Raw genomic sequence first — 24,069 nt, forward strand, 5'->3', positions numbered from 1 at the left:
AGAAGTTGTCAAAAGCCTAATATTTGGGTCGATAAATTCTATCAAGTCGAGCATAAACTTTTGGTAATACTAATTAATAAAGAGGTTGCCTGTGATAATTGATACTATATACACTTCAAATTTTTCTGAAAAAAAAAAGAATGCGAGTCAGTATATTTAGTATTTATGTTTATTAATTAAATGGTGTATGTGGATTGTTGCAAGAAAAGCCTGCAAATGTGGTCCTAAATAACCCCAAAAACATAGCATTAAACAACATACTCATTATATTATATGGCGGCAGAAAGCAATTTTGCAGATATGATTCCACCCACTAATGTAGGAATTTTGGCTGTCAAATTAAAGTGATCTGCTAAAATATGACCATTTATCTTGTGTCATTTATGCAAAACAAATTAAATTACAACTATTGTAAAATGATTGCAACCTCACTGCTACAATTTTAGAGTGGCTTCAATCATCATTGCTCCAATAGTTATTAATGCCAAAAAGCAACAAACTGTGTTGTCCAAATGTTATACTTGTGCACAAGAAAATTGCTGTACCTCAATTTTCATATTTTATTTTATTTTTTGAAATAGAGCTGGAAAATTAAACCATCTGTCTATCTACATCTGTGCGGTTATTGATGAAGAGATCATGTTTCTCATAATGAAAAAGGTTCGATTAAGTCATAATTCAAGATTCTTACATTGACACCGAATTTTAAATTAAAGTAGTACATTGTTAATTTTGTTATTTATATACTATAGTGACACTAAAAATTAAGTCAGTAAAACCGATAGCTTTTTTTTTTTTTTTTTATAAGGGTAAATATTCATGCATCATCCTATATAGGTTCTAGCTACCTATTTGTGGTACTTGAGGTGATGATCCCTATTCAAGTGCAGAAGCATCATATCTTGATAATCATTGATTCTTAAATTACTTGAGTGAAAATGTAACATACTACTAAGAAATAGTACAAAAATCTTTTCATATCAAGAAAAATGAAAAAAAAAGAGAAGAGTTATTTGAAATGTTTCTCATAATAAAAGAGAACTCACCTTTGTGTTGCACCCAATTAATTACCATAAGAACAATGTTTACCATCTTTTAGGATACTCCCAGCTAGCTAATTGCTTATCTGGATGACTACGACTTCAAATTCTTGTTTAATTGACCTAAGATTGAAGAATTAATAATTAGTTGTCAAATCAAAGATTAAAGGATTTGTATATAGCCTAATTAATTAAGATACATGAATCCATATGGTTGCTATCATTAGCTCAGCTTCATCTTTATAGCTTTCTTCTAGTCTAAAGAATCATCATGTGCTCTTTATTTAGGAATGAATGAATGAATGAAGCATGCTCATACCAATGGCCCATCTGTTATTTAAATTTCTCTACTATAGTTTTCACCCTTTTAATTTTTTTCATCATGCCCACTTCAGATTTATTTTTTCTGACAACCTAGCTAAGATTCTTGTACGCAGGTTTTGCTGAATTATGTCAAGAAATCGATTGTGTTTCAGAGATTTGCTGCAGAGGGAAAAAAAACATCATGTGTATCTAACTTCAAGAGATTGCATATGTTTCTTGCAGCTAAAGATTAAATTGTACTATCAAATATGGGATGCAATGATTTTTATTTATTTTGGTAATAGAATCATTAAATAATGTTTTCAGTTAAAGATCCAAGAAAATGAGTTTTTCATTACTGTGTATTTTTCCATCCACTGCATAAAAAAAAGAAAAGAAAAAATCAATTAACATTAAGCGTCAAGATTTAATGTGAAATGTCCCCGACAAACCACCATAATTTAATAAAGCAATTATAATTAAGTATGCAACCCAACTCACAATTACTCTCTACTTTAATCAACTTTACACAAAATTCTTCTATGACTATATTGTAGTACTCCAAGTAGTAGTGTATCATACTAATAAATAATAAGCAAAATTAATCTTTGGTAGATGTAAATTTCACCTGTCATCATTACAAACCCCAAAAGCTCCACACTCTTTGACGATTCCTGTGATTTTCTAAGATTAAAAATACAGTGAAAAAATGTTGTAAAAACGAATAGAATAAAAAGTCACTTGCACAGTCACACTCTCCACCTTTCACCGAAAAGTTGACACCAATGCTAACACAATTCTTGACTTTTATTTATAAAATTTAAACCCTCTTTTCACTAATCAAAGTGGCTTTGTGGGAAGTATACTCTTTAATCTTGCATGAGCTAGTGTGTGTGTAATAAAAGGTCTCTCCTTATTCTTATTCTTCCTTTTTTTCTGCTTCTCACATTGAATGTGTGGGGAGTCATGCCTCTGCAAGAACTCCTGCTCTAGGCATTGTGTTCTTGAGAATTTCCCTTTTTTTGTTTTCTCAAAAAGCTGAAATCTTGAAGCTTATTTCATACACAATTATAGAAATGGGAGTTGTTACAGTTGCTGAGCTCAAGCCAAGCATATCAGGGAAGAGGCCATTTCGTCCCAGTTCAAGTGCAAGGCAAGTTACTGAATGGTAATGTTTTAATGATCATGGTATTATTAACAGTATTTTGTATGAACTGAATCCCTTGAATGTGTGCTGAAATGATCAATTCTTATTGGTCCACCAATCAAGAAAGTAGGTAGGACTATTGTAATTTCTGCTCTGGAAGACAAAAAACCCAGTTTCAAGAATTCATAATCCTCTCCTTGAAGTTTCAAAATCAACCCTTTTTGTGATATGGTTTGTGTGTGTTTTTTTGTGGCTCAATCACATCCTTAACATCGATGATTATGAACAATCAACACTCAACTTTTTAGCTCCAAGAATTGGCTAGTACTACTACTAATCAGACATCAGTTTCATGGTGCAGTACTAGAATTCACAATGTGTTATTACAGCATGTGCATATGTCTTGATGATTGGATACTTATTACTGATCAATAATTCACACTGATTTCCTAGCCTCCAAGGAACAATATGCATTAAATGGCCCCAGATTTTTGGCTGCCTGCTAAGACAGGACAAAAATTAACATAGTTTGTTTGACAACAAAAGAGTCTAAAAAATGTAGTTGAATAAGACAGATGGGGTTAAATCTTTGCTTGCTTGTATATCTTCGATTGGGTGAAACGACGGCCTTATCACTTAAGCCGCGAAGGTAGAGTTGGTGTTGCTGTCTTTATGGCTTATGTTTTTTACTTGGCCATCCATATAATAGGTGATCAAAGGTATGAGTAACTGAGTCCACATGTTACAAGAGCACAAGTTTTAGTGCCTTTTTGTTTTTTTTTGCATCTCTTTATCCTATAAATGCGTTTAGCTTCTTTAGATTCAACAATAGATGTGTAGGAAACAAGATGTGATCCCCTTTTCCCACTTCAGAATTGTGTTGGCCTTGATTTGGTGGTACTGATATGGTCTTGTTCTGTTTTGCAGGCCAATCTCCGACGTCTCTAGTGATCTAACCATCGAAGTCGGAACAGCAAGTTTTGCTCTTCACAAAGTGAGAACAGCTTTGATTGTTTAGATTGCATTGTTTCATGTAGTTTAGAAAAATATTATGCTAGACCTATTCAAGGGATGATGATACCAATTGAAGAAGACATCAAGATAATTGTATAAGTAGTGTATGTTTTCTGATAGAAGTGATGACTTACTATCAATATGTTGTGTTGATTCTATTGGTGTCTGCAGTTCCCTCTCGTTTCCCGGAGTGGAAGAATACGGAAACTGTTGCTCGATGCAAAGGACTCCAAGGTATCAAGGCTGAATCTCTCCGGCATTCCTGGCGGATCACAGGCATTCGAGCAGGCTGCAAAATTCTGTTATGGAGTGAACATTGACATCACACTGTCAAATGTGGCTATGCTGAGGTGTGCTTCTCATTTTCTTGAAATGACAGAGGAGTTATCTGAGAAGAATCTCGAGGCTAGGGTCGAGGCCTACCTCAGAGACGCGGTCCTAGCCAGCATACCAAACTCAATCTCGGTGCTCCATCACTGCGAGAGCCTGATGCCAACCGCTGAGGAAATCGGCCTTGTGAGCAGAATCATCAATGCTATTGCTAACAATGCCTGCAAAGAGCAGCTGACATCTGGCCTGTCCAAGCTGGAGCACACCTTTTCCTCAAAGCCCGTTGCTTCGATGGAGGCTGAGACGCCCTCGGACTGGTGGGGGAAGTCACTCTCCCAGCTGAGCCTCGATCTCTTCCAGAGGGTCCTCTCATCCGTGAAGACCAAAGGGCTGAAGCAGGACTTGATTAGTCGGATTCTCATAAACTATGCTCAAAACTCCATTCAAGGCCTAGTGAAGGGAAACATCTCAGACGTCGATCTCCAGAAGAAGCAGAGGATCACCGTGGAGACCATCACTGGTTTGCTCCCAACGCAGTCCAGGAAAAGCTCGGTCCCAATGGCGTTCCTCTCGAGCCTGCTCAAGTCCGCCATAGCGGCCTCCGCGTCCACTTCCTGCAGGTCTGATCTGGAGAGGAGGATCGGGCTGCAGCTGGACCAGGCGATCCTCGAAGACATACTGATCCCCGCGAATCCACACGGGAACAGCCACGCCCCTATGTACGACACCGATTCAGTGCTGAGGATCTTCTCCATTTTCTTGAACCTAGACGAGGATGATGACGACGACGACGCTCAGCTGAGAGACGAGAGCGAGATGATGTACGACTTCGACAGCCCCGGGTCGCCCAAGCAAAGCTCGATCATCAAAGTCTCGAAGCTGCTGGACAACTACCTTGCAGAGGTAGCACTTGACTCAAACTTGGCCGCATCAAAGCTGATCTCTCTAGCAGAGCTGCTCCCCGACCACGCTCGTATGGTGTACGACGGACTGTACCGCGCAGTTGACATCTTCCTCAAGGCAAGAAAGAAGCAAACACAACCTGTTTTACTCGTTTACATGTACAATAATGAGCATGTTGGAGCGTTAGGATCATGGAGTGCACATAGATTTGTTTTTGGGTGACTCCTAAAAGTAATTGAGATGAGTTGGTGTATGCGACAGGTTCATCCGAACATGAAGGAGTCAGAGAGGTACCGGCTGTGCAAGACGATCGACTGCCAGAAGCTGTCGCAGGAGGCGTGCAGCCACGCGGCCCAGAACGAGAGGCTGCCGGTGCAGATGGCGGTGCAGGTGCTGTACTTCGAGCAGATAAGGCTGCGCAACGCGATGAACGGGGTGGGAGGGCAGAGCCACTTCTTCTTCGGGTCGATGAACGGGTTCCCGCAGCGGTCAGGGAGCGGGGCGGGGAGCGGATGCATCTCGCCCAGGGACAACTACGCGTCGGTGAGGAGGGAGAACAGGGAGCTGAAGCTGGAGGTGGCGAGGATGAGGATGAGGCTCACTGATCTAGAGAAGGATCATGTATCCATGAAGCAGGAGCTCGTCAAATCGCACCCTGCTAATAGGTTGTTCAAGTCTTTCGCCAAGAAGCTCAACGCATTGTTCAGGATCAAGGACATCAACCCCAAGGCTAAGACTAAGGCGCCCTCAGATGCTAGGTTTCTCTTTCAGAAACGGAGGCGCCATTCCGTTTCTTGAATTCTTGTAATATACTACTACATGTATAGATTTACTCATTCTGTTTTTTTTTTTTTGGTTTTCTTTGCTGTTTTCATTTTTATTTTTTTACTACTATGTGGTATTGCTTTTGCCTCTTTATTTTTGATTCTTGCCTTTGTACAAATTTTACGTACTGCAATATTTCTTCTACCTCTCTGGTCTCAATACTTATCTTGAAATGAATTACTCAATATTTTAAGGAGATAAAAAACTCATTTCTATATAGTAGTGTATTAATAAAGCATACCTAAGTCAAAGTGACTATATGGAATTTATGTTATGATGTATTTCTACATAATATTTGAGCAGAATTAAGTTAATACACAAAATGAGGATTTTCAACAACAATACCAGTAAATAGGGGGAAAAAATTACTTTTACACACTACCAAAAAGGAAAATAAAATAAAGAAACATGTGCAGCACACATAAAAACTGTGTTGTCGCAGAAACATAAATCGTGGTTTGAGAAATAGAGACTTGTGCTACTGAAAACGTGTTGCAAACGGTGGCTCTGAAACTCTTTGAATTGTACTGGCAATTTGGAGGGGCGCAGTTTATACGGGCATGGCGCTTAATTTGTCAAGACTTCCGTTCTCCCGATTCTTCAGGTTTTCATCCTTTATTTTTTCTCTCTTCTTTTGTCTTTTCACCCAATTTCCGAATTCTGGTGGATTTCATCCGAGAAATGTTTGAGGCTTGACTGTTTTTTGTGGTGAATTTGGGACTGTAATTGAAGCTGTTGAACACTTCTGGACATTTCTCTTCATTATATTTTGAAATCTCGAATTTTGTGGAGCATAATTTAAGATTTTGATGATTAATTCATATACTCCTAGTTAGCTTCTGGATAGGTGTTCGTATCAGTTTTATTTAGGTTTTCTTGTCTTTGTTTTAAGAAGACTTGACTCGTTCTGAGCTCACGCGCATTGGCTAAATACTGAAATTCGGCTGCCTCTTGTTTTAATTGATTGTTTAGAAGGTGTGATTTGAATCATTTTAATTGTATACTTAGGATTATAGGAATTTAAGCACCGTCCTCTGTATCAGAAAATTCATGTATTTTCCATCTTCCCATTTAGTCTCTGTGGACAAGTACCTTTATGTTTTCATTGCGGAGATGAACTAGAACCAACGTTTTCCTCCGAATAACCTTCTACACTAATCTCTAGATAAACGATGTTTATGATGTCCAAGTGGTTTAGAGATTAGACCTGTTTACGTTTCCTCTATTCACAGGCAGGTGGAGCATGACATTGAAACTGTGGTTAAGGTGCTGCAACCTGGACCTTTGGGAGTAATAGAGCACAAGTTCACTGACGAGGAGATAAATAGTGCAAATTTAACTGTAAAGAGAGCAGTGAAGAACTGGCAGAGGATTGCTTACAGTGAAAGGAATAATCCTATCATGAAAGATTTCATAGATGTCAAGACTTATAATCTCCAAAAGCCCTAGATGATTATTGTAATTTGTAAGCTGTCTGATCTTACATGCTTATATAGGTCTATAATTTACTTTTTTGATGAAGATATTTACTATTCATGGTAGATCAAATGACTTTAGTTCCTTATGCGTCTGTTGCTTGCGGACCACAATCTGGACGATGTTTGTTTCAAACTTGGTTATCGACTTATTGTGTTAATCAAAATGTACCTTTTGTTCTGAATTTCCTTGTGTGATATTCTCTTTGAATATCTGTTTAACTTTACAGCATCTAGGATGCATGAATTGATGATTTTCTCTTAAGCAGTCTATTTCTTATTATTCCATGATAGATTAACGTCAGTGATAATTATTGGTGTTTTCAGAGATACATGGTGAAGTTTGCCATTTGCCATCGTAGAATTGCTGGAGTCGAGTTCTCTGTTAATCCCGAATCACTGGATGCTTAGACTGATTTGTTCTTGAGACATTCCAAAGAAAGTAGAATATTACCTTGAGCAATTTCCATGTACAATGATCTGTTTTTGAAGTATATCTTGTTCTATTTCTTTGACTGCGTTCAACTAGTAGGGCTCTTTGAAGTAGAAAACATATAGAGGATAGAATGCTCAAAATATCAAAAGTTAGAGCTTGTGCTGCCTGGTCACTGAGTTCCATGTTCCTCCCCCAACCAGTCCACCATGTCTGGAACAGACTTATACTATAGTAACTCTTGCTTGTATGGGCCGTCCAGCTTGATCTCTCGACTTGCTGCATCATGAGCTTATGTCCAATCATAGAACTTTCCCTTATCGTCGTTGCTTAGTTTGCCTTGCGGTCCAGAGTAGTTGTCACACTTTGGGGATGACACAAAATTTTAGGAGACGCTAATAATATTAAATAAATGGAGAAAAAGTAGTTGAATATAATCATTAGAGAGAAAAAAAAAGATAATATAAGTAATAAAGATGAGAAAGAAAGTGTGGTTGGATGTGTTGATGCTAGTTTACTTTTTCCAAAAAAGGAAATGTGACATCTTTTGTGGGACAAATAAAAAAGGAAAGTGTAACATGTCTCTCTTAATTTCATGAACTTGCCTGATGCTGTTCTCAGAGGAAGTACAGTTGTATCTGGTCTCTGCCTCTCTGGATGATATTCTTTGATGGCCTTCGGTAGTCGGCCTTGATTTCTTCAACATCAGCGTTTGCAGGTATTCCCAGAAACCTGTTTGGCCAAAACTTTTAAGCATCAGCTCAGTTTTACTTGTCAAAAGGTAAGAAGATTGAGCGATGAGAAGATTAAGGTGAAAGTGAGAATAAAGCAGGAAGGGGTTGTTGTTGGTGCAGCCATGAGAGAGGAGGGAGAAAATCTGTTTGTTTCTGGTTTGAATTTTGGATTCAGAATTTAGACTAGGAACAGAAGTTGCACCACCTCATCTTTCTGTAGGCTCAGGATTCTTGCTCAACAGGTTTCCAAATGGGCTTTTTGTTGTTAGTCCTGACAAAAGGAAATGAGGGTATAATAAAAAACTTATTTATTATTTATCTATTTTTTTCTGGAAGAGAAAATGAGCCATCTGAAGTTGACAGCACCCACACATACAAGTTGCTAAAATTTATTGGTGGCCATATTATTAGGAGTAGTATTTATTTTCAGTTAATACACATTGCATACATATTAGTGAACCAGAATCTATCATAGAAGTTAGAATACCATATATACTTATGGGGGAGGAGATACAAAAGAAGAGTACATTGGAAAATAAGTGATGAGAGCTGATCCATAAAGAGTGCTCTCTCTCTCTCTCTCTCATAACAGAGATTTGTGCTGATGAAAATGTGACTATACCCAGATAGCTCTAGCCTTCTTGAGCAGTGGGACCAGCTCTCCCTTGACATGAAGGCTCATGACCTCGTTGGCACCGCCTACGAGTTGTTGGTCGATGAAGACTGCAGGGAAGGTGGTCCTCCGCCCGGATGGGGTTGTGAGTGCGCTCTCCAGCTGATGTCCATTGGGCAGCTGATCAAGCTCGTAAACTGTGGGGTTTGCTCCGAAGCTACAGATGAGTGTCTTGATGGTGTGGGATATGCAACAAGTGCTCTTGCTGAATATCACCACCGGTTTGTCGGCCGTTAGCCTATTGATTGCCTCCATTTTAGGTCGGAATAAGATGGTAATATACGCGTTGGTTTGATTGATGAGGAGCTGATGTTATGTTTGTGTTCTGGGTGATTTGGAGAAGGGTTGTGGGAGTTTATATAATAGGAGTAGTAGAGCAGAGGGTGCATGGCGGAGAACAGGTGGGCTCCATGCGAGATCTTTTATTCCACGTTGGATTTGGATTTGGATTTATTCACTCCATTTTCTCATTTGTTTGGTGTGACATTTTTCTCCTTTCCGCTAAGGAGGAAATGCTTTGGTTACTGCAAATGTCTCGTGTGAAACATTTATGAATTTGTCTATTTCACTTTATTATACTCCTACTATATAACATCGCTCTTTCTATGTCTTTGAACAGATATCATGAACAATGTCTGTTATCATGATGCAAGGCGAATTCATATATTGATGTACATGTGTGTGATATATTTGATATACTCCCTCGTATAAAGGGGCATGATCAATTACTAACTTTCTTAAATTGTTAACTCTGCTAACTCATCAATGCAGTGTATTAAAAATGTCAACACATAATTTTGTTGACATTTCAATATACTTTTTTTTTCCACGTCAAGTAGCTGGTAGTGATGACATTTCAATATATGTATTGACATTATGTGTTGATATTTTAATATCATCGTGTTGACATTTTTAATACACTGCGTTGATGAGTTAGCAGAGTTAGCAACTTAAAAAGTCACCCCTCGTATAAATTGATCAAATCGAACAAGCAAACCACACTTAGCTGCACTTGCTCTTATGAATTTTGCTCGTATGCATTTGGTCAGTTTATGTCACCATATCAAAATTGTGCAAGGCCAAGTTTGATATACCAATATCGATGCACTCAATTCACATTAACATACCAAATTTAATGCGAATGATATGAAACCAGTCAATTTAAGTATATCTATGCATATAATAGCTGAAGAGTTAAGAGTTACAGAGACAGAGATATGTTAAAAAAACATTTACGTGTAAAAATTCAAAATTTAGTTATATTTTATTGAAATTAAATTGACGACTAATTATTATTTTTGACTATATATATTGACACTCATATTAAAGTTCTATTTTTTTTTAACTTGCTAAAGGACAAACAAGGGCAAAAGGAGAACGGTAATATTTGATCTCAAAGAAAAATAATAGATTCGGTATCAAGAAAATCAAGGTTTCTTACTTATCGGTTTCACTTCGTACATTTAGGAGCATTATAGTCAGGATTGGTGCATACCTATCTTTCACCATACACATAGAACCTATACCTACGAAAGAAGCCAATCAGTACTGTATCAAGAAAATCAAGGTTTCTTACGTATTGGTTTCAATTCGTACATTTAGGAGCAGTTTAACTAGTATAGGATAGAGAACTTATTTATTTTAAAATTATATTACAAAAAATGATCTAAAATATATGCTCTTTATCATATATATTTTGTCTATTTATCTTTCCTATCAATCCAAACTGTCCCTAACTAGTTTAGTACTCTCGAAAATTAATGTTATCGACATATGCATAAATCTAGTACGTACTAACGTAGATCGTATAGATCCATGCATGTACGAGAGCACAATTTACTTATATTGCGATAAACCTGATAATTGAAAAATTTACATATCAAGATAGTTTGATGACTGTGACGACGCCACGTAAGTTAAAAGACAACCATATAGCAAAAATAAAAAATAAAAAACATTGGGAAAAAAATGTTGGAGTGATTGATTATTGAAGAATCAACAAGCTGGAAAAGATATTTGGCATTATCCATTTGCTTGACCCCTCATTTCCTATTTATGCGATTCCTTTTATTCATTTATTTATATCAAGGTATCCAAGTTTTATTTTAGTCTTTCCAAAATTATAGCAGGTCAAATTTCCCTTTATATACAATGGGTAGAAACCTTTTTGGAAGATTGTGTGGCTTTGTAGAATAAAACGAAATGAAATAAAATCTGAATATATAATTTTCAATTGAATCTTACCCTTTACTAATTTAGGAGATATAGTACGTATTCTATGTCTCTACACATTATTCAGTAGATTTTTTATATATTTTACAAAAATAGCATCATACAACATTGTGGGGACCCCAATTGGATTCTAAAGCATAATTTGCAATCAGAAAATTTTCCTCAAAATACTTTTAATATTTATCTTATTAATAAATTTGATTCAATAGATAAAATGAAACTAGGGTTAAACAACGTTCGCAACTAGCCTTTCTTTTCTAGTAGTCATTTTGATATAAATTATTCATCAAAAGGGGAAAAAATATTCTCCACTTCTTGGCAAATAATTATATAATTAAAAAATGTGCGAAATGCTATATTAATAAATACATATCCTTATCATAGATTCCTAGTGTAAAAGTGGGCATATTTAAGCATCAAATGCGGGTGATTTATCGATAAAAGTCACAATTTGTAAATAAGAGCAGTTTTGGTCGGTTGCATAGTAAAAGAAGTGATACTTTTTGAATAATTAATTTAGACAATCTTAATTAACCTGATTTGATCAAGATTCTTTGCCACTCGAGGAGGCTAAATATAGGTAGACGAATGACAAGAAATTATGATGATGACATGTGTGGGGGAATTTCATTTTTGCCTTCTAAAACATGTTTAGTGGAGAATTTTAATGGTGGCTAAGTGTAGATTAAGTTAGAATCATTAACCTCTCGCATTATGTAAGGCGACGGATTAAAGGACATAGTTTTTGAACTTAATTAAAGATAATTGTGGTAAGGGATACCTCTAATTTACTTTCTTAAAGTCATGACGTGGCAGTGACTTAGCTTAAGATTCTTGACCGATCAAAATTTTCTTGCAATGATGAGTTAAATATTCTACTTTTTCTTTGAATGAGAGCCTAATAATATTTCAAAACTCAACAATTAATCACTAAGTTGATGCTACTGCAAATGGAGTATTAACTAGGTAGGTCATCACAATTCACATAGCTTGCATCTAAATAAGAATTTGAAGGTAGCAGTAATTATGAATTCTAACTCTACATTACAAAAAATGGTATACTTACCACTAAATTAAAGCAGGGGTTATTGTTCTAAAGCTAACCGCAAAAAAAATAGTAGTACAACCCCAAAATCAATAGTATTTGATTCCAAACCATTCATTATTTTGCTTTAGCAAATAGAGTAGATCACGTATTCCATCTTACTTAGGAAATTAATAAAATAAAATATTACTACACGGGTCTAAACTGGGGCAAGTCAAGTTTAGGCTACTCGGTTTAATATCATCAATTACAGTTCTAGCTCTAACACCAACTCTAGCCATACACTAAAACCCAATTTTGGAATAAAAATCATCTCCAACCACAAACCAAACTCAAATCCATTTTTAGTATTTTCTATGGATTTACACCAAATATGGTGTTACTGCAAAAATTTATGAGATATTGCAAATTGGCCCATTATTATTTAATCATGTGAATTAAAACATGAAAAAAAAATTACAATAACAAAGGAAGATGCTCGATTTTAGAGTATTTGACTTGATATGACGCAAAAAGAAATAAATGCTCCTTTGGACTTGCACTAGTTGATAAGTTGTGGGAAAAAAAAATACAAATTTGAGTCTTGAATTTTTTCAATTTGATATCCATATTGTGGTATGTTTGTTTTGTAACTGTGATAGTTTTAAGAGTGATGCTAAATGGCCATAATGTGGCCAGCCACACATTTAAAAAAATAAATAAAAATTAGTGTAATTAATGCTAATTCAACAAAAATAATTCACCTCAAAAACAGCAAACATTATTGGGACAATTGTACCCTTTTAGTCGTGGAGATATCTTTTCATATGTATATAACGCACTTGTGTAGTTGCATTCTTTAAATATTTTTAATTATCATAGTTCATAAATACATCGGTTTTATATTATTATTTATTTATTAACCATTTTATAGTTTGATTCCATTTTCAGTAAATAGTATGATTGCATCGCAACATAATTTATTACTAATGATTAAAAATAAGAATATGTTAAAATCTATTAATGATAAACTAATGCCTTTTAATCCAATTTTTTATATTTGAGTGATTGTGGACTTAAACTTATCTTAAGTTCAAATGAAAATTTAAATTTGATCTTGTGTTTGTGTAATTAAATAATTTGGGATTTCGGTCGTTATTAGATACTCCTACAATATAACTTTCGGTTTAGTTGAATAATTGAAATTTTTAATTTATGTATTAAATTTAATTGAATGATTGAGTAATTCAATTTATCTAAAATTCAACTACTAGTTCAATTGATTTCAAATTCAGTTAAAGACTTTGAAGATTTCAATTCATCTTTGATTAAGTTTAGGAATTATAGATTTCAGTTAATCTCTAAATTCAGTTTAGTATTTAATTGATCAATTAATTAATAATTAAATCAAATTTCTATTTTTTTTATAATCTATTTCCAGTTGATACATCTAAACTTCAATTGATTGTAAAATTAGTTGAATATTTATTAAAAATATTATTATTACATTATTTTTATAGCTATTTTTATTCAATAATAATTGGAAATTATAACGATGTACGTATATAATATTACAAACTATAGCTATTTTTTTCTTATTTGTAATTACATTTATTGAACTATTCATCAATTACTAATTAAGTATAATATTCGTTTGCCACCGTTTAAACATTAAAATGGTTGGTTGCAATTGAATTATTTAGAATTACGATTACAACATCTTCACGATTAAAAATTTTGAATTTTGTATATAGGCAAAGTAATTAAGTAACAACTACCCATCAACCCATGTATGCCCAATAACAAAGTAGTGATTCAAAATACTGTAAAAGTCCCTTAAAACAAAATTTGATGATGATATTATGTTTTTCTTAATTTTAATAAAAAAATGATATGGCAATTATATAGTTTATTAAGTTAATTTAAATTATTGTGAGGTTATAATTATTTACAATAAAATAATTAAAAATAGAATAAAACCTTAAATTATACTCCATAAAATATGTAGTTAAGTAGTAGTATTTGTTTTGAAACAAATTAAAGTTACTAATTGATTTGATACATACAAGTACTATAATTTAATAATCATTGTTTTATAAGTAATTCAATCATCATCATCGGCTAGCAGCTTAGAAAGTACTAAGCTTACTCCATGTTAACAATCATAATATTAATTGCTATTATTATTAGATTATATCACACCTTATAATTGGAAAAATATATTACTTTTATAAAATATTATGTATAATTAATGTTATATTTTGATATTGTCATTTAAGTATTTTTTAAATATATTAGTATAGGGGTGCATTAAAATAACAACACCTCTTAAAGTAACACTATACCACCATTCCTAGTCAATCATTTGAACACGTGAACGAATAATCAGCTGTCATTTGACAATCATAAAAAATGCTCAAGGGTAAATTTTCTCGGCCAGCAATATCCAATACGCTACACAACAATTTACAACAATTTTTTCTTGACCAGCAATATCCAATATAAACGCTAGACAACAATTTATAGATTGTTGTCTAGTGTTTATAATATTATTGGATACGTGGTGTCACAATGTCACTTTAAGAGGTGTTGTCATTTTAACACAAACCTATTACTATATTATAGGCTATACATTAATATACTAATGCAATAGGGAAGGATTTTGATTTTTCTAAGAGAGTGGAAGATACGAGAAATTTCATGTTTTTTTCAAAACAATTACTCTATTTTAAATTTTACTTTATATTTTTTATAATAAAATTTAAGTTGGAACTAATAGTTATACCGTATTTAAATTTTGTACACACTGCTATAGTATTCAAAACCATAAATAGTATATTGATGTATGAAATTATATTAAAATTTTAATATAATTGATAATATTAAAATATAATATGATAATATATAGTATCACAACTTATAAATTATTATTGGCTTCAACTTTAGTATCGTATAACAGTAAAAGATTTTTTTAAAAGAGATTAAAGTTTAACATTAAAATAAAAAATCAGTGTAAAATAATTACTGAAAAAATTATAAAAAAAGAATAAATCTGAAAAGGAAATGTTAAAATCGGATTTGTGAAGAGAAAATAGAAAAAAAACAACAGTTAAATACAAAGGGCAATAGTGTAAAGTTATTAGGGCATTAATGGATATTTGAAGTATTAATATCTATGGCATCCAAATTTACTAAAATGCCATTTTATGGCCAGTCATAACGTGGCTACATAGCATTTCCCTAGTTTTAAATATGTTTTGATTTATGTTTAATTTTATCATAGCATGTGAAGTGTACAGTATTAAGTTTCAAGTTAGTGTATTTTTTTTTTAATATAAAGTATATTGAACATATAATAAGAAAATTTATTTTATTATTTAATTTAGTGAGATTAATGTTTCATTTAAATAAGTACGTAGGTGTAATTGAAAAGGTATAAAAAGTAGGGTGGATATGAAATATTCTTTTCGGTTTGAGTTTGATGTAAATGATTGGAGCAAAATTACCTATAATGTTTATATATACCCAAAAATGAGTTTAAATTTAGTGTAAATGGTTTAAGATGACCTAACTTCTACATACTACTCAGAAGTTTATGAATTCTAATTTTAAATGCGCATTATTTACTTATAATAACTTCGTAGGGTCGTCATAATTAAATATGCATAATTGTATATATATAATTGGAAATTTTAAGATTAGTTCATTTGATAATTAATTTTAAATAAATTAACTTAGCACATAGTTGCTCTTTTGCAATCATTTAAGAAACATGTTACTCCCTCCGTTTCATAGTAATAGAGTTATTTTGCTATTATGATACATTCCATAGTAATAAAGTCATTTTCCTTTTTAGTAAAAATCAACACATTTTTCCACACTTACTTTACCCTCTCTTACTTTTTTTTTTCTCTTCATCTCTCTATCTTTTTCATTTTCCACTTTATTCTCTCTTTTTTTAACTCACCTAACACAATTTTTCTTAATTTCCGTGCCGAAAAATTTCGCTTCCATTACTATGGATCGGAAGGAGTATTTTTTTCAAATTGATCTATGCTATGCATAGTTATCTATATCACATAGGATAGGAATGTCTCCTAAGTCCTAATCAAATTAATTAAGAATCATGACTTAATCTTCATTTTTTATTTCTAAGATTCTACTTGTCAAAACCAAATTGAACTCCATTTTTTCTTAACTAAAAACATACATCGAAACAATTAAAATTACCTCAGATGCACCCATGAACCACAATTTTCCACGTCCAGATTTATCAACCAAATACTATAAAATTTTAAAAACTGAATGATACGGAGTACTACTGTTTTTCATAACTACGGCACACTTCATGCCTTAAAATTAGGCCATTTGGAATTAGACAGTGTAATTGATAAAGTAAAAGAGAATAAGAAAAAAATAGTTGAAATTATGCAGTGAATGATGGAACCCATAAATGATAAAGTAAAAGAAAAAAAGTTGTCACAAATGTATATAGACTATTTGTATGGGACAAACGAAAAAAGAAATATGGTCTATTTCTATGAGATGAGGGGAGTATATGTGAACAAACAAATTTAAAATACTTATTTTCTATCATATATACTCCTAGGACCCTTCCCACAATAAAAGTCACATTTTGTCATTTTGATTCGTCCCACCATGAAAGTCCTATTTCATTTTTACAATAAATGGTAAGTAGTCTCACATTCTGCTAACTTGTTTCACTCACATTATATTATAATACCTATATAAAAAAATGGATTCCACGTACTACTAACTAGTCTAACTCATTATTTCTTATATTTCTTAAAACATGTGTCTACTCCAGATGTGACTCTTATTGTTAGACGAAGGAAGTATCTTTGAAAATATAGGAATGGACTAGTATAACTGTATAAAAATAATATTTTTAAGAATAAATTCAATTCAAACAAAATCAATATAATTCAGTTTAAAATAAAAAAGTAATATGCATATGTAAATTTATATATATATATATTTATTTTTATTCATTTTTTGCATAGGTTGTCAAAAAATCATCTAAAAATTCGTACAGTATTAATTAATTTCCATCATACTTAAAATTTTTTTTTAGAAAATAACAATCTATTGTTCTGTATAAGGTGTAGTTAAGCGTTTATTGGACCATCATTTTATGGGTTAATGTTATGTTAAAAATACAACAGCATCTCTATATAACGATTCAATATTCCAATTCCGTAAAACGATAGATACGATCAACAACAAATTAAATGTTGTACCCAAGTGTCCAACAATGATAAAAGAAAGAAGGTGAATGAAAAAATCTCCACTAACGAAAATAAAAAATGTAAACAATTTTTCTATGTATATATGTCAACCTAACATGCCAATAATATTAATATGCTTATCAGAATGATTTATTGTTGGCGAATCTATATAAGGGCCAATAGAGATAGATTTTGACAAAAATGCAATCACAATTCACAAAAGTTAGCATCTGAGCATGTCATACATATTTTGGCCGGACATAAATATGTAAATGACAAGTGTAATGATAGACCATCATCGACTTGAATGGCACTTAATACCAATGGCATCATAACAGATGTAATGATAGACTAAATGTTAGGAAAGAATCTCCATACTTCACTTAAAAACGTCAGGAAAAAGCTCGTGGAATGATAACATACACACTTGCTCCAAAACAAACAATATTAAAATTATTAAATAAATATGCACGTTTAAATTTATTTTCTTCATGAAATTATTTTTAAGAAAATTTACTTGGAATAGAAATTTGAAAAAAATACAAATAAATAGAAATTATGAAGATAAACATAACTAAAATTAGCTTAATATTATGGATGGAACAATTAAATGATGTGGTTAATGAGAGTGAACAAAATCTTTATTTGTGGAGTCAGATTCCAAAGTTTGGATATGCAGTGGATAAGTTTTTATCACATGATTTGTAGGTTATTACGCTAATTAAGGAGGATGCCATAATAGAGAAACCCTGAGTAAATTTAAGCCAAAAACCTTGGAATTGAATTTCCATGAGAAATTGGTGGTTGCACATTATCCAGATAACTGTAGATACGTCGTTATCGACCGGTTGACATACATAAACAGAGGAGTTGGATAAGTTTATTCCTTTTTCAGAATCAAGAAATAATATTATCACCACAACAAATTGTTCTATACTCACCAATATACATCTTCAGATTCCTCAACATTTGTAGCAGTAATCTATCTGCCTTTTATCCAATGCCCATTTGCACAATAAATATATTGTTTTCTCCTCAAGAATATATCCCATAACTGGCCTGCTGCCCCTTCAACACCTGCAAATACCATTTTTGGATCTTTTCATTCATGCATTTTATAAATAATGAAAAGCGAGCTAGTTTGTGAAGTACTACATAGTTAAAATGAAGGGTAAATTAATTAGTATTTGATGGATTACATAATCCCAAACAAACTCATAATTAATTATAGAACCAATCAATATAGAAGTAGTAGTACATAGTACATACTAGCTAATTCATCATATGGAGTTTTATTCTTATCTATGAAAATGATCTCAAAAGTGGTTCAAATATCTACACTTGCTTGGATTCTAGTTGTATAAATAACAGCTCTCACTCAAACACAAAATACAACACAAGTAGAGAAGAACATACATAGATATAAAATTAGTAGAAATGGAGAGAGTAAGAGATCTAGCGTCGAAGAAGGCAATAGTGATGTTCACAAAGAGCTCGTGCTGCATGTGCCACAGCATCAAGAGCTTGTTCTACGAGCTAGGGGCAAGCCCGGCGGTGCATGAGCTGGACAAGGAGTCGAGAGGGAAGGAGATGGAGTGGGCTTTGAGAGGGATGGGGTGCAACCCCTCTGTCCCCGCTGTGTTCATCGGGGGACAGTTGGTGGGGTCGGCCACGGACGTCCTCTCCTCCCATGTTGATGGAACCTTGAAGCAGAGGCTCATCGATGCCAACGCCATTTGGTTCTAGCTACCTACCTACCAAGTCATGAATATGTATATGTATATGTATAGTGCAGCTTCATGAGTTTTTGGCTATGGCTGCTGTAATTGTCGCATGAGTCTCTACTTTTGGTGATGACTTAAATCAAATGTATGCTTTTAGTTACAAATTCGTCATTGCCCTCTTAATTTTCTGTTTTCCGTTGGGATGTTTTTCTTTTTTAGTTAAGAAGAAGAATGAAATGGAATCTTAATTTTGAAAGTTGATGAATGTTTCCCAAATAGGAGTAGTAAATCCTCCTGTATGTGATCAGTTTCACTCCTGAAAAGCTACCGGCCATTTGCCAACAAGCTAACTTTTTAAATAAGATAAAACAAATACACTAGTACTTTGAAGTGAATATTTTTGGATTTAAGCATTAATCACTTTATTATTAAAGCAACTCAAGATTTTTGGATTTAACTCTAACAAACGCTATTATCGAACCAACGCACACTTTAATTAAGAAAAGAAAATCAATATCAAGTTCAACTGTTCAAAACTGTGTAATCAATCAAGAATTAAAATAATCTGATTAGAAAACATCAACAAGAAGTAAATAATACTACTAGGTCAAAAGTCACACTACTTAAATATTTGTGTTGAAAAAAAATAGTACTACATTTTCTGTCAAATCTCTAAATGGCCATGTCATTTGTGGAGCCGGTGGCCCGACCTGACGGAACGTGATGCCCCCTCCCAGCGAGACTCATGGAGATGACTAACTGGGCGGCCCAACGGAGTAGCTGGATACTCTCCGATGACTTATTCCACCCGATGAAGCTTATTGGGCCTACAATTAAAATACTTGGATTCCAATTTTATTTGTTTTTGGGCTAAACCTTATAAAATATTTGCTACTTCATTTTAATTAATTTTGCTTTCCTCTCACTAAATGAAATAATTGTATTGTTTTTAATAGATTTTTTTTCACCTTATGTAAGACGTACGTAGTGGAAGATCAAATTATTTCGCTTTCGTCATATTAACTGTAGGCTGTAGCAATTGGCATGAAACGCCTCAATTTAAGTTTGTGAATTGTGATTTTTTTTTCTCCTATGCTAGTTACAAAAACAGAGAACCTATCGTTTGAATAAAAAGAAGTTACTAACGAAGGTTGATGTCAACTGGAGTTGGGATCTAACCTAGAGCTCTAATTTTCAATTTGATCAAAGATGCATACATTAATTACTTGCGTAATTGATCAATAATTGTGCATGTTATAGGGAGTGTATATTAGTATTCCCATCCCAAATAATTAATTCACCATTGAAATAATAAAATAAATAAATTTGAAATAGAACAAACATGTGAAAGACGTTGAAAATAAATAATTAACTCACCGAATTCCCTTAACTTTAATAAAGTTAATGAAAGTTGATGAGTTACACAAACTCACCGAATTCCCAACCTTCTCTTCTTCCCAGTCCCATTAATTTTGTATTCCACTTGCTACTTCTCCTCCCCTATAAATTTTCACACAATCAATCCCAGCTCTCATCACCAAATTAAATATCAACACAATGGCTGCTTTCCCCACGAAGCTCGTCGCAGTTGTCCTGGCCGCTATGCTAGCGTCCCCCCTCATGATTTCGGCAAGATCAAGATCAAGCCTGGCAGCGCGGCTGAAAGTGGCGGAAGAGGAGCCGAGCAGTTGCTGGGACGCGTTGTTGGAGCTTCAATCTTGCAGCGGAGAAATGGTTATGTTCTTCCTCAACGGGGAGACTCAGCTCGGGGAAAACTGCTGCAGCGCCATCAAAGTGATAGAGCGTCAGTGCTGGCCGTCCATGCTCGCAACCCTCGGCATTACTCCCGAAGAAAGCAACGTTCTCCGCGGCTACTGTGATGCCGCTGCCGCTCCTCCGCCTGCATCCAACTTGGATAATTGCTACAACTTCCCACGCTTGCAACACTAAGTGTTATCAAAATATATATGCTCTAAATAATTAAATAAACCAATTATATTGCTAAAATCTCTTTAGAGTGTTGTTTAATGGTCACACTATCATTGTTTTTATTATCTCCGAAAACAAATTATGACGAGATTAATTTTCAACTTTCATAGCACATGATCTTGGCTTTTAGATATTTGTGTTGTCTTATTCGGAATATAACTTCTTATTTAAAAATATTAAAATATGCACCTTCATATTTCTAATTGGCATAATCTCAATATGACAATATATGGTGTCAGATCAATTCTTTTCGTATCAACATCTTTTGATTTGTACCACACATGCATATAGTTTAAAAGCAAAAAAAATAAACATAAACAATAAAAGAACACGAAAAGTTGGGTTTCGTAACATGTGTTGTTACTTATAATGAGATGAGACTAATCAAATTCCTTATATTTGGTGCTGATTGATGATCGACTTTAAAGAGATCACTTCACCACACGCAGACGAGACTATTACATCCAAGGACGGATCCTGAGGGTCGACCGGTCCCATTGCCCCAAGAACATAATTTCATCATAACGAGCTAGATAGGTGAAAAATATGTCGACATAAAATATAGCTAGTAGGTTTAATTCTCATTATATAATTGGGTATATGGTTTCTTCTTATAGGATGATACAATATTCCATGTAAAAATGACTGCATAACTCACACATGTCTCCTTTTATCACTGCAAAGATGAAGCAAAATTCACCAATTTCAACATCACATTAAGACAAAGATATTCGTGTATATCATTATCAAGGTTAATAAGCACAATCAATCTATTCGGTTTATACTTTTGCTAACATCTCATTTCAATCAGACAGCAATCGCCAACTTGTTTATGAATCATTTTGAAACTCACACTTCATTATCAATTAATCATATGGTCATGAAAGTTTTATCTTTTTGAAAATTTATTTTTTTGTGGAATAAAAAAAGGAATAATATATACATGAAGGGCCTTAGTCACAGAAAATTATATTCTGCAACAATGATACCCTAGCTAGCCATGTGCAAAGCAAGAGTGTTACACATATAAAACAAATGAATAAATGTCCCCACAAAATTCCTCCACGTCCAAGAATTGAGGAACTTGTATGTTGAAATGGCACTTAAAAAATGTATATTTTGAGAAAATATCGCAACTTGGATACCAACGTAGAATATATATGTCATTCCTCAAGCTACAAAACTATTTATCCATGTCACGAATTATATACTACTACAATTTTTATGCATGCACGAGGAAATTTATTACCTTGATTCCAATAATTACTCCTATTTAATTTAGTTTTACATCAATTTTTACCACATCTTTTCTTATTCTATTAACACTCATATTTATCCATCCATGTCTCGTCTCTTATTTCTTTTATTCCTCTCTTTTGTTTTGGTCTCATCTCTTATTTCTTTTATTCCTCTCTTATTTCTATTTATCATATATTCTATTTAAATTAAATATGCAATTTAATTCAAAATTTAAAATTCATAAAAAATAAAAATTACATAATTAAAATCCTAATCATATGGAGTAGAATTAAAAATCATTTTTTATTAAAAAATAATTTACAATTCGCCAAAAAAATGATGCGCACTAACACCCAGAGAGTGTGATGAACACACTCTTCCTATGAGAATTTATTGAGGGTGGATTCGCCTTCTCTAGTTCCCTATGTGGAGCGACGTTCACCCAACACTAATCGCCATCCGCACCCACATGGACAAGTGTTCACCCGTTGCTCTTGTTGATGCTATTTATTAATTACTTTAGGTTCTCAAATTTGTTTATTCTGTTTTGTAGTTTAATTTTATTTCTAATTAAATGTACATTTGCTCTCTATTTATTTTTAAAACTATTTGCAGTAAAAGAGTAAGGATCCGTTTCCTAGGGCAGATAAATCTGACCTAACATGTGTGTTTTTATAGTGTTTTGGCTTATCTATCTTTCCTAAATTGTTGTACAAATTCTAATTTCTCCTAATATTCCATCTTGATACCTAACAATCGAAAAATAAAAATAGTTAGCACTCGAGAATTGAATGTAAAAACTAGCACCCACAAATGAAAATATTAATTACTACTGTTCATGCAATTTATTACCCACACAATATTGTGGCAGTTGCCACCTTCCCCAGCTCAACATGATATACACACTTTGTAGGCTTTCACTATTACAGTGATGTGTAGTCGATTGAAAACACCATTACTAGATTCGTGATACCATACCAAATGTAACATCAATTTCAATTCAAGAATCGCATTTGCTTAGTTTGACCTAAATCCATATTATGACATCAATGACAAGATATTACTAAACCAAAAGAGACAGACAACACACAAAATCTTAGAAATTGTTATTCAAGAACATATAGTGTATATTGATAGATATATTACTACTTAAGAAAAGTAGAATACAAATAGTGTGTACAAACTACACAAGTTGGTGGTCGCAACTCCAAGATTCACCACCGAAAGCCCTTCATATATTCCCAATAGATCTTTCTTTCAATACAGAATAGTATATAAATTTAGGGTTTAGTTTTACCCCACAAAGGATATGATAGCAACAAATAATCTTGGTGAAAATCGACCACCCCTTGTTCAAGAAACATACGATTTCCTTACATGATTCTCATTCTTCGATATCGATCTCCAATTTTAATTTATTACAGTATTTTTATTTATTTTTTTTGTAACAAGAGAAGATCACGTGCACCTTCAGCGGTCAGTAGAGGCTCAACGTGTTTACAAGTGTACCCATCCTACAAGATTCTTGAAATTATATTCTTGATCAGCCAGCAATTTTTCTTTAATTGTTTTTGTTTTTAATGATAATTTAATGAGAAAATTCTGCATACCATCAGACCGCAGTCAAAAATATGTCCCCATTTCCACAGAATTTATTCAAAAGTGTGAGAGAAAAAGATATAAAGATCTAAATATCGTGATGTTCAACTTGAGTGAACAGAAATATTTCTTATCT

At 33.3% G+C, this 24,069-nt stretch overlaps 5 protein-coding genes across 12 annotated transcripts; 4 read left to right on the forward strand and 1 right to left on the reverse strand.

The window, feature by feature from the left end:
- Window positions 1-2,220: 2,220 nt before the first annotated feature.
- Window positions 2,221-5,662, forward strand: LOC125211982 (BTB/POZ domain-containing protein At1g03010). 4 transcript variants are annotated; one of them, XM_048111961.1, is made up of 4 exons: window positions 2,221-2,511; window positions 3,418-3,484; window positions 3,676-4,854; window positions 4,999-5,662. In XM_048111961.1, exons 1-4 carry the CDS (start codon window positions 2,420-2,422, stop codon window positions 5,533-5,535), a joined length of 1,875 nt encoding a protein of 624 aa, XP_047967918.1. In that variant the 5' UTR covers window positions 2,221-2,419; the 3' UTR covers window positions 5,536-5,662. The 4 variants fall into 4 exon arrangements, with proteins under 4 accessions (XP_047967918.1, XP_047967919.1, XP_047967920.1 ...); XM_048111962.1 differs by having other exon boundaries at window positions 2,221-2,496; XM_048111963.1 differs by lacking the exon at window positions 2,221-2,511 and adding an exon at window positions 3,156-3,209.
- A 329-nt stretch (window positions 5,663-5,991) lies between these two features.
- On the forward strand, window positions 5,992-9,450 carry LOC125211008. 5 transcript variants are annotated; one of them, XR_007174441.1, is made up of 4 exons: window positions 5,992-6,166; window positions 6,795-7,027; window positions 7,365-7,507; window positions 8,092-9,450. XR_007174441.1 is itself a non-coding variant. In XM_048110678.1 (3 exons), the coding sequence occupies exons 1-2, from the start codon at window positions 6,123-6,125 to the stop codon at window positions 7,009-7,011; spliced, it is 261 nt and encodes an 86-aa protein (XP_047966635.1). In that variant the 5' UTR covers window positions 5,992-6,122; the 3' UTR covers window positions 7,012-7,027; window positions 7,365-7,547. The 5 variants fall into 5 exon arrangements, 1 of the variants encoding a protein (XP_047966635.1); XR_007174442.1 differs by having other exon boundaries at window positions 8,189-9,450; XR_007174443.1 differs by having other exon boundaries at window positions 7,365-7,479.
- LOC125211007 (monothiol glutaredoxin-S2-like) lies at window positions 8,821-9,132 on the reverse strand. The gene has a single exon (XM_048110677.1). It carries the CDS (start codon window positions 9,130-9,132, stop codon window positions 8,821-8,823), a length of 312 nt encoding a protein of 103 aa, XP_047966634.1.
- A 9,306-nt stretch (window positions 9,451-18,756) lies between the features above and the next one.
- LOC125216697 (glutaredoxin-C11) lies at window positions 18,757-19,301 on the forward strand. The gene has a single exon (XM_048118457.1). It carries the CDS (start codon window positions 18,820-18,822, stop codon window positions 19,126-19,128), a length of 309 nt encoding a protein of 102 aa, XP_047974414.1. The 5' UTR covers window positions 18,757-18,819; the 3' UTR covers window positions 19,129-19,301.
- A 1,120-nt stretch (window positions 19,302-20,421) lies between these two features.
- On the forward strand, window positions 20,422-21,207 carry LOC125216986 (egg cell-secreted protein 1.1-like). The gene has a single exon (XM_048118788.1). The coding sequence runs from the start codon at window positions 20,664-20,666 to the stop codon at window positions 21,054-21,056; it is 393 nt and encodes a 130-aa protein (XP_047974745.1). The 5' UTR covers window positions 20,422-20,663; the 3' UTR covers window positions 21,057-21,207.
- The last annotated feature ends 2,862 nt before the right edge of the window (window positions 21,208-24,069 follow it).

Source organism: Salvia hispanica, chromosome 3 (assembly GCF_023119035.1).
Source record: "Salvia hispanica cultivar TCC Black 2014 chromosome 3, UniMelb_Shisp_WGS_1.0, whole genome shotgun sequence".
Lineage (NCBI taxonomy): Eukaryota > Viridiplantae > Streptophyta > Magnoliopsida > Lamiales > Lamiaceae > Salvia > Salvia hispanica.

Bases quoted from the DNA above. Each gene is read 5' to 3' on its own strand.
- LOC125211982 (XM_048111961.1), top strand. From the start codon at position 2,420: ATGGGAGTTGTTACAGTTGCTGAGCTCAAGCCAAGCATATCAGGGAAG. The intron at 3,485-3,675 runs GTGAGAACAGCT...TGGTGTCTGCAG, and splicing joins CAAGTTTTGCTCTTCACAAA to TTCCCTCTCGTTTCCCGGAG. The intron at 4,855-4,998 runs GCAAGAAAGAAG...TGTATGCGACAG, and splicing joins CAGTTGACATCTTCCTCAAG to GTTCATCCGAACATGAAGGA.
- LOC125211008 (XM_048110678.1), top strand. From the start codon at position 6,123: ATGGCGCTTAATTTGTCAAGACTTCCGTTCTCCCGATTCTTCAG. The intron at 6,167-6,794 runs GTTTTCATCCTT...CTCTATTCACAG, and splicing joins CCGTTCTCCCGATTCTTCAG to GCAGGTGGAGCATGACATTG.
- LOC125211007 (XM_048110677.1), bottom strand. From the start codon at position 9,132: ATGGAGGCAATCAATAGGCTAACGGCCGACAAACCGGTGGTGATATTC.
- LOC125216697 (XM_048118457.1), top strand. From the start codon at position 18,820: ATGGAGAGAGTAAGAGATCTAGCGTCGAAGAAGGCAATAGTGATGTTC.
- LOC125216986 (XM_048118788.1), top strand. From the start codon at position 20,664: ATGGCTGCTTTCCCCACGAAGCTCGTCGCAGTTGTCCTGGCCGCTATG.